Genomic DNA, 10,787 nt, shown 5'->3' on the forward strand with positions numbered 1-10,787 from the left:
TGCGGTGCTCCGGCGGTTTGTATGTGACAGCTATCCTCTGGCGGTTCTGCTAACGGTCCTGACTCCTGAAGCTAACCCCGACGGCTAATCCTTGCAGCTGATCAAATGGCATAGTTCTGATGGTTAGTCCAACCGCCTGACTGTTATGGTTGTCTGTCCACATATCCGCGCAGCCTACCCTGTCTGCTCACATGAGCCCGCAGTTCCGACGCAGTCAAGACAGCAGTTAGGACTGTGTTTGCAATTTATATTGTTTTATAATGTTTATTATATGGCCAAGAGGGTTTATACCATAGTTTTAATGTATTTGTTTTACATTGTAATGGTCTTAGAACTTAGGTTTATGGTTTTTAATGTATGTTTAATACATGGGTTTAGGTTTTAGGTTAGGGTTTAGACTATGTTTGCAATTTATATTGTTTTATAATGTTTATTATATGGCCGAGAGGGTTTATACCTTAGTTTTAATGTATTTGTTTTACATTGTAATGGTTTTAGAACTTAGGTTTATGGTTTTCAATGTATGTTTAATACATGGGTTTAGGTTTTAGGTTAGGGTTTAGACTTAGGTCAAGTCAATGTTTTAGGTTTAGGGTTTTAGGTCTTTAGGTTAGGATTTGTCATTCATCATTTTGTTCTAACATGACCATTTACATCAAATTGTCACAAAGTGACATTTGCGACAATCGTCACATGATGACGACAACCAAACCCTGCAAAATGGATGACAAACCCACTTCGACACCAAATCCTGCGAGACAGACGACAATCACATATCGACGACCAAATCCTGGCGGAACTGATGACAACCACATGTCGACAACCAGGTTCCAAACCATATCACCATGAAAACCATACACATTACCAGAACAACCTAAACCATAAACATCATTGTCGAAGCTGACGACACTGGACCTGAATGTTGACGACGAAACTGAACTTGTGTAACTGATCTAACGGGATCCTCCTAGATCACGCATGGCAAGCACTATAATGGGGAGTGTGTGGTACCTATATTTTGGTGCCTCATTCCATATGATAGGATGCAATGAATTCTTCAGTAGCCTAGAGGAGAAGGATCTCCAGATGCACATAGAACTTGGAGATGATGGGAGGTATAGTACCAAAGGAATTGGTACTGTCACCTTTAAGAGGGAGTCAGGCTCCCATCTTCATCTGAAAGATGTTATGTATGTACCTAGGCTGAAGAAGAATTTGATTTATGTAGTTGTATTGGAGGACAGAGGTTATGATATTGTGTTCAGCAAGGGCAAAGCTTTTCTAAAGCATGTAGCTACAGGGCAAGTGAAACAGATTGGAGTTAGAGTGAAAAATCTCTACAAACTTGAGGTGGATGCTTGCGCTGCACTGAGTAGCAAGGAAAAAAATGTGCAGAGTCGAGATGTTGGAGAACTCTGGCATAGGCGCATGGGACACTTACACCATGGGGCCTTAAAAATCATGCAGCAGATTACCACTGGTCTCTCGAAATGCACCCTTGACCAGCATGATGTCTGCAAGGGATGCACACTAGGGAAATATGTCAAATCCACCTTCCAGAGCCAAGATAGCAGAGCTGGAGCAATCTTGGAGCGAGTCCACTCTGATGAATGTGGACGATTTTCGACAGCCTCTACAACAAAACACAGGTACTATGTGATTTTTGTTGATGACTTTTCTCAAAAATGTTGGATCTTCTTCATGAGGAAAAAGGAAGTTTTTTTTCCAAATTTGTTGAATTCAAAGCATTGGTTGAAAAGGAGACTGGTTAGAAATTAAAAGCCCTGAGAAGTGATAATGGAGGAGAATTTGTATCTAACACCTTCAAGGAATTTTGTGCCAAAGAGGGTATTAGAAGAGAACTGATAGCACCTCATAACCCACAACAAAATGGGGTGGCTAAAAGGAAAAACAAAAGCATAGTGGGAGCAGCAAGAGCCATGTTGCATGATCAAGGGTTGCCATTACATCTATGGGCAGAAGCATGCAACACCGCAATTTATTTGTAGCAACGGAGCCCTCACAGAATACTTGGCATGATCACACCCGAAGAAGCTTTCTCTAGGAGAAAGCCAGATGTATCCCATTTTTTAATTTTTTGAGCTACTGTGTATTGTCATGTATCCAAGGGTGGCAGGAAGAAATTGGAGCCGACAGCTGAGATGGGAATCTTTGTAGGATACACAGAGACACCACATAATTACAAGGCGTATTTTCCCTCACTCGGGATGACAATGGTGAGGAGAGATGTCAAATTTGATGAGGAGAAGGCTATGAGATGCTCTCTAGAGCGAGAGCTGAGTATCCCACTAGAGGAGGAGCTTTTAGTTCCAAAGGAGGAGCCTCATGCAGAGCTTCAAGATGTTGTGGAGCAGCCACATGTGGAGGAGCAGACAGGAGGCAGAGTGGAGGCACCCACTCAACCAGAATCTTCCAGAGAGGGGGAAGAGAACCAGAGAGGCTGACAAGTTGGTGCAAGATGCTAGGGAGCATGTGGGAGCTCCTACATCCTTGCACGAGCAGAGGAGGTCACCAGACATGTATACCGGTTACATGGCACTCATGACAAAACTCATTGATTATGAGCCTTCTTCATTTGAGGAAGTAGTTTCTCAACCAGTGTGGGTTGATGCCATGGTGGAGGAATATGACTCCATCATGAAGAGCAGTGTATGAGAGGTGGTGCCGAGATCAGAGACCAAGTCAGTTGTTGGTTCCAGATGGATTTACAAAGTGAAGCATGCAGTTGATGGGAACATTGAGAAGTACAAGGCCAAATTTGTGGCCAAAGGCTTCTCACGGGTAGAGGGAGTTGACTATGAGGAAACATTTGCCCCTGTGGCAAGATATTCCTCAATCAGAACCATTCTAGCATTAGTTGCATAGATGGGGTGGAAGATCCACCAAATGGATGTGAAGACTGCCTTCCTCAATGGAGTGGTTGAGGAAGAGATTTACATAGCAGCCTGAGGGGTTTGAGACATATGACAGGGAGACACGTGTATAGACTCAAGAGAACCCTTTATGGTCTCAAGAAGGACCCCCAAGCATGGTACACTTGGATTGATACATATCTCAGTGGATTGAGCTTCACCAAAAGTGAAGCAGATGCCAATCTCTATCACATTGTGGTAGGTGGCAAGTTGCTTATCTTGGTATTGTATGTTGATGACTTGATACTTATAAGGGATGAGTAGTTGATCCACTGCTGCAAGGAGGACCTTGCAAGAGAATTCGAGATGAAGGAGATGCATTACTTCCTTGGGTTGGAGACAATTTATGGTGAATTCCACCAAGCTTCACTAAAAAGCAGCAAAGCATGTGCTTAGATACCTCAGAGGCACAACAGATTTTGGGCTATGGTACAGGACGATTAATGGTGTGAAGCTCCAAGGCTTCACTGATGCAGATTGGGCAGGGAGTCCATCAGACAGGAAGAGCACTTCAGGAGCTATCTTCAGTGTTGGGTCTGCAGCTATTTCCTGATATAGCAAGAAACAGAGGTCTATGGCACTCAGCTCAGTAGAGGCCGAGTATATGGCTGCAAGTCAAGCAACATGCGAGGCCATATGGATGAGGAAAATTCTTGTTGGTCTTTTCAGTCAAGAGATGGATCCGACAGTGATTTATTGTGATAATCAGAGTTGTATCAAACTCTCTGAGAATCCAGTATTTCATGATAGGTCCAAGCACATTGATATCAAGTACCATCACTTGAGAGATTGTGTGCAAAGGAGAATCATGATGTTGCAGTACATTCCCACTGAGGAGCAAGATGCAGATATTTTGATAAAGGCATTGTCAAGAGGCAAATTCGAGTTCCACAAGTGCAGGATAGGGGTGGTGCAAAATCCCTTTTTTGCTAAGAGGGAGTGTTAGAAATTGTAGCAAGAAAGGCTCAATTTGACTTATGCCTTCGTCAAATTGAGTAATTCAATTTTCCACATCAGCGAGATGACTTGGATTGCAGTTAGCTTGAGTGACATGGCCTTGTCACTTAGTTAGAACAGCAAATTCGGTTTGTAGGTTTGGAGTAGAGTTGTGCATGTAATGATTGCTAAAATTTAGTAATCTAGTTCAATTATTTTCAGTTGAACTCAGTTAACTAAGCTCTAGTCACTAGTTGAGACAGTTGAAGATCAGTTGAGTAGTTATAATTGTTGTTAACTCACTGATCTCTCAGTTAACTAGTCAATCAACCAAAAATAGCCCAGACATGCATGGAATTCGAATTTCCTAGTTGGAGTGGAGGAAAAGGCACATTGTAATCATGAATTGTATACTAGTTGAGCATACAGGCTTGACAATTATGCAGGTGATCAATTCCTTGGGATTTGCACAAGGAAATAGGGAATTGCCCTATTATTTAGGAGCTAATTTCCTCCAAGATTGCGCAAGGAAATAGGAGCTTGGTTGAGGCTTGAATTGGCTAAGTGTTGGTCAGAGCAGGTCATGAAGTAGGAGAACAGTTTTACAGTGCAGTGTGTGCTTCAGAGCTTGAAGCAAGACATTGTAATAGTTTCTCATTCTCATCTGATTAATGAAAAGCAGCGGAGGGGTTTTTCCTAGTTGGGTTCCCCTGTAAAATCATTGTGTTCCTTGTGTTTTGATGGTTGCATGTCATTGCATGTGTTTCTATCTTGTGATTTTCTATTCTGCAAATTGTAGAAGAAATTTGTATCTCTTGTTTTCAGTTCAAATTCATTAGTAGTAGCAAATTTCTTGCCATTTCTACATTAGGGGAGGTCCCACTAGACTAGGATTGAGAATTAACCCCCCATTTAAGGTTAGGGAACAAGATCGCAGCCAAGACTCTTCTTTCTCCTAAGTTACCCCATAATCCATGCCAAAATGCCCAAACACAGAGAAGCATAAGCACCTGATTGCAAAATGAATAAAGTACCTTTTGATCAGAGGCCCACCTTCCAACATGTGCTCTTGGCTAATGGGTGAGGGGACATATTACTGATGCAGGTGGCAGAGATATGAATGGCATGTCACATCGGCTACAAGGTGGTTGTCAAGGGTTTCTTGTTGCCGACTGGAAGAGATGAACAGGAGAAAATTTTCTCCTAGGGGTCACCCACTTTTGGTTGATAACAAGGCCCATTTAAACAATAGAAAATTTTGCTAAAGCAGCCAGATCAAAATGGGAACAAAGGGAAATGAACAACTTCCCCTAAGTGATCCACTCTGGAGGGAGGGGGAGGATCTAGTAAAGGCCAAAATGAGAAAAATAACAAATTCGAGGCTCTCAATTAAATGACTGAAGAAGGTGAGATTCTTGAAACCAATGTACAAGAACACGTACAAAATTTGAGACTAGAGCATGAACCTGAGAAAAATGATGAATCCATATCGCCATTAGAAAATGACCCAATACCAAAGCAGCAAACAGTGAAGTCTTCCTCGGAAGAGGAACAATTTCTCTCCGCTAAAAACTCCAAATTAGGGCATTCCTTTCCAAGCTTAGCTGACAAGTTTGAGGCAGAGATGGAAAAAGAATTAGAAAGGCTTCAACGGAAGGCTAGTTGGCGGACCAATATAGAGGTAAGGAAGGATAAAGAAATAGGAACACTGGCAATCTTAGATCCAAAACTAAAAGGATAAAGAAACACCAGAAAAGGAGGCAACTCAGCCCCTCAACAAGGGGCTACTCATATAGCAAGTAAGTAATGAGGGTCCTCTCCTAGAATTGCAAGGGATTGGAGTCAGCAAAAAGGATGAAGTGAAATCTTTGATCAAGAAAGAGAGACCCTTAGTTCTCTTGCTCCAGGAGACAAAAATGGGGGATCAAGAGGTCCTCCAAAATCAGCACAAGATTTGGAATGGTAGTGGGATTCTTTCTGTTAGTGCAAGAGGAGCTTCAGGCAAGATATCCACCATATCCACCATGTGGTCTCAATCTTTGCTCAAATTGCTAGAATCTAGTTCAACATCTCACTAGTTGGCTACTCATTTTCTACATATTCCTTCAAATCAGGTATGCTTCTTTGTCAATATTTACATGTCTGTTCAATTCAGAGAAAAACATGATTGCTGGAATTCCTTAGTGGCCCTTGGGGACACAATTTTTGGATCAGAATGCATATTGGGTGGCGACTCCAATGTAATCCTGCATCGATGGGAGAAAAGAGGGGGATCTCACGATCCAGATCAGTTCTAAGAACATTTAGAAGACAAGAGCATCCAAATTAACCCCTCAAGGTAATGGTTCATAGTCATCAATGAGCCTCCTCAAGACTCTAGTAGGTTCATAGTCATCAAGGACTTTATTATCAATCAGTAGTTTTATGTTTTGTAAATGTTATATTCTGCTGCGGCAATTTTGTAAGGTTTACACCTACAGAAACCCCATTTTTGTCGCTCAGCAATATGCTCCTCAGGAAAGTTTAGCATATATCTTAGATAAGAGAAAAAAGATAGAAATTTTGAAGAAGTTGCTATGAAATTCCTGATGTATTTGCCGCAAGCCAGACACGAATTTATATAATATAAATATGATTTCCAGTTAAAAAGAAATAACTAAATTGGATGACTGGGAATGCTCAGATACATAATGTGCACATATGGCCTTTTGCAGAACAGCTAAAAGAGATTGTGCCATCCTTTTATCACATTTCGTTTACTTGTGGATTCGGGGAATTAAAAGTAGAAGCAGATCTCTTCTCAAAGGATGGTTAAGGAGAAGCTGAATTGTTCCATGGTGATGGAGGAAATAAGGGATGGAATCCCTGTTTCTTTTATGACCGGTATCTGATTTTCTCCTTGGCTGCCTGCTGAAGATGCTTTAATTTTTTTCATGCATTTATTTGCTTATTAAAAGTGTTGGGTTGGAGATAATAAGATACAGATCTATAAGCTCTTTTTCGTTGATGATGGTAGAACCATCGGAATATAAATTACATGAACTGTAATAGGACTGTACCGTGAACATTATGTTATGAGGAGTGTGACATGTGAACATTATGTTATGAGGAGTGTGACATATAAATGCTGGGAAAAGTATGACTGTAGGTGATGAAGGGTTCAGTCTCTGAGATCCGATTTTGCTTTTTAATATGTTTTGAACATAGTGACATGCACCTGAAAAGTGTAATTTCAATTCCCTTTATGAATAGAAATTTTTTCCTTCGCAAAAAGAGATAGATAGATCGATAGACAGATAGAGTTTTAATTTTCTACATAGAAAAAAAATCGAAAATGCGTTAGAAATGCAGATTTCCAGAACAACAGTGAAAACGTGGATAACTAATAAGCATAGAAGTTCAATTAGGGCCCTGAGCTTTGCCAGCTCAAAATCATATTTATGCATATAGCTGCATGCTAGTATATATTTCCATATCTAGATATACCTACATTCATTTATATATATATATATATATGGTAAATTGGGGTTATTTCAGGTGGTTGATTGGAATTGTTGTTATCTCAACTAGGTTCAAATCTTTGTTAATAAACATGATTAGTTATAATGTATTACTAAATATTATTATAATGACTTAATGCCTATAAATATTGTGGTATTAGCTTCGAGTCATACTGTGAATTTTTAAGTGAATATATTTGTAGAATAGCAGTGAATATATTTGTAGAATAGCATAGTACCAGCAACCTCACACTAACCCTCAGGCTGAAAAGGAAGCTGATTTCTTTTCTTTTATATATATATTTATTAGTTAGGAGGTCCCCATGGCTTATATAAATATTTATTAGTTAGGAGGTCCCCGTGGCTTACAGAGTTAAGCTTACAACTGCGCGAGTGTAGAAAATCGAACGAATTACGAAAGGCAAAGATGAATTCGTGTATAAAAGAAAGAAGGAGCAATCGACTTACCACATGCAAGGCCATGCCAGCAACCAGGTTCCAATGGGTTTATCCAGGCGGGCCAAGTGAGCATATGGTCTCAACCACTTGGGTAAGTAGACATCGATCCATGATGCAATGCTCGCCTCTTTCTCTCCCTTCAACAGAGTTTCTCTTGAAGAACAAAAATGCGAAGTGGGCTGATATTGAAAAAATGGTCTGCTTCCAGTAACTAGCTCGGTGGATCTCAGCGAATGAAAATGAAATTTATGTAAACTGAAATAATCTAGTAGGCATTTGTTGGCGAGTCCAAACTCGCTTCCCAAGCCATGTAGATGGCTTTGTTGCTGATAAATTGATGGCCCATCCGGGTGACGATTGTCGGTAATTGGAGATGCCTTTGACGTTTGATATGGAAGGGAAGAGAAGACCGGAATGATTGAGATGTGCTTTCTCAGTTGGGAAGAGGAGCGAGACAGCCTATTGGCCATACCAAGAATGAATTCGATTTCCCCTGCAAAGTCGGGATCTTCAATAATATGTGAAATCCCAGTTGGCGTGTGCAGGTAGAGAGTGTAAAGCGAAGGTTTTAACAAGGTTTTATCGCCCGAGGGGTCTGACCCAAGAGAATTGGTAAGTTCTTATATTTTATGTTTTGATTATTTCATAGGTAACTATGGCATTCGCATGTATTCCTTCAAAGTTAGATGAAAAAGACACGCTCCCCAGTGTAATAGGAAAGAAATTCAAAGTTAGATGAAAAAGAGGCGCTCCAGTTCAATAGGAAAGAAATGTTGTAAGGTTACCTAAATAAGTTAATAGGAAATGTTGTAAGGTTACCTAAAAACTTATTTTAGCTCAAAGCTAAGGAGCATTATGTGAAAAAAATGTTGTAAGATTATGTCATTGAAGTTATATTACAATAAAAATAAAAAATAATTAAATAGTTTTTGCCATGGTCTGTTTCTTCATCTGGTCCTGATAATGAAACATACTTATTGGTTTCTGATGATGAACCGCACTTGTTGGTTCGAAACGCCTCGGCCAAAAAATTCTCTCATGTGATTTTTACCGAAAGACTTTGTTTAAAACAAAAATATTAATTAAAATATTTTGATTGGATAAATTATATAAAAATAGTTTGTTTGGGGTAGTTTGTTTAAAATTATAAGTTATTATTTTTTTAATTAATTTTTGTTGAGTAGTTAAGGTAAACTTGATTTATGAGAATCAATGGTATTTCCCATGGTATTCATGTGGAATATAGTCTATTTAAAGGGGGAATTAAACTAGCCTTTATCCATCTTGATGTTTGATCTACCAAGCATCTTTTTGCATCTTAAGATATTCTTATCTCAAAAGATCTGATCCCTCTCCGTGCTTGCATTCAACTACAAATTTTAAGTGGGGTATTTTTTTTAAATGCCCCACATCAAAAAATTTAATCGAATGTAAATTGGACACCCAGTGAAATTCAAATGTCTTTCACTTGAAATTAGAAGAATGAATATGTGTGTGTGTGTGAGAGAGAGAGAGAGAGATTTGGATTATGGTGATTGAGAATTTGTAAATTAAGTTAAATAATATTTTGTTAATATTGTTTTGTTTTTAATATTTTGTTAAATTAATTTTTAGTAAATAATTTTTTTTAATTAGGGGTGGCAGGAGTTGGTAATTTTTTTTAGGTGAGAATTCATAAAAATATAAGTATGTTTGGGGTTTAGGTCACACTTCCCACAAAGTTGTTGAAGCCAAGTGATTCTTTTTTTACTAGAGGAATTGGTAACTAAGTTGGTCCCATACTCTGTGTGGCATGAGGTTGATTCCAACCGCTACTACTATAACTCTTAGGTGCCTACATATGTCCCTTCTGGTGATTTTTTTGTGACTAGAGGAATTGGCAACTAAGTTGGTCTCATACTTTGTGTGACACGAGGTTGGTTCCAACCGCTACTACTATAACTCTTAGGTGCCTACATATGTCCCTTCTGTAACTCTTAGGTGCCTACATATGCCCCTTCTGCAGGCACAGGTGACTCAAGGGGATTTGAACCCCGAACTTCTTCGCACATAACACTTCATTTTCACAATCATCACCAATTGAGATGCCCCGAGGGGTGATGATTGTTTTTAGTGATTCATTGAACATAATACACCATCTATATTAAGAATCTCTCCTCTCATATACAAAATTAAGTCAGATTTTCAAGTAGAGTTATCAGTTGTATCGGTCTATCCCCAAGAAGAAATGTCTCCATGTTCTCAAATCAAACAACTCCAAGGTTGGTCACATGGCTAATTTGGGGTCAAGGTGAACTTTGGTTGTAGGGGCAAAAGTGTTATGTCCCCCTTCCTTAATAGGGGCAAAAGGGGTGGATACATTGTAAATTTTGGTTTTTGTTAAATCTGTATTAGTGAATGTACAATGGAATATTGTAGATATTGTAGCATTTTGTTCAAAAGCTTCAAGGTCATAATTTTGTAGATGGTCAATGATACATACGCCATAACAACCATGTCCACTGATTTCAACTTGCCCATGTATTTAAAGTAAGCTTTAACTCAATATCTTTTAATATAATGGTTATTCTCAATTCTTGTTTTTTTTTTTTTTTTCTCGTTAAACTACTATTCTATTATTTACAGGAACCAAAAAAACAATTACATACACAGTGCCATATTACCAGAGGCTAAACTGTAGCACTCTGGAGTGGGAAAAATCAAAAAGACCGCCCTCGCAGGGGCACCATATCTATTCAAAACAACCCACGCAGGGGCCCTGAACCACAAAAGAGCAACCATACGAAAACTAGTTTTCCCTCGCAGGGGCTCTGGACCGAGAGTGTTCATCCCACACAGGGGCAACAAAAGACCATCAACAGTTTCCCTTTCGGGCGTTGCAAATACAGCCAGAACAGACATTGAACCGACATTACATAAACAGAAAGCCAAAACAAGACCTGAGCAACGCTGGAGTGTG

At 39.5% G+C, this 10,787-nt stretch overlaps 1 protein-coding gene across 3 annotated transcripts in view; it reads right to left on the reverse strand.

The window, feature by feature from the left end:
• PPT1 (polyprenyltransferase 1) overlaps positions 1-8,445 on the reverse strand; it is a 212,124-nt gene extending 203,679 nt beyond the window's left edge. The window contains exon 1 of one of the 3 annotated variants that reach the window (XR_016247981.1): positions 7,838-8,445. Coding sequence is in view for 1 of the 3 variants with exons in the window: in XM_089378810.1 (XP_089234936.1) it covers positions 7,838-7,901 (64 nt within the window). In the remaining 2 variants the exon portion in view is untranslated. The remainder of the gene's footprint in view (positions 1-7,837) is intronic. The other 2 variants (XR_016247980.1, XM_089378810.1) reach the window with 2 other exon arrangements.
• Between the last annotated feature and the right edge of the window lie 2,342 nt (positions 8,446-10,787).

This window comes from Pinus tabuliformis, chromosome J, assembly GCF_031772625.1.
Source record: "Pinus tabuliformis cultivar Carrire ecotype Pingquan chromosome J, CPIR1, whole genome shotgun sequence".
Lineage (NCBI taxonomy): Eukaryota > Viridiplantae > Streptophyta > Pinopsida > Pinales > Pinaceae > Pinus > Pinus tabuliformis.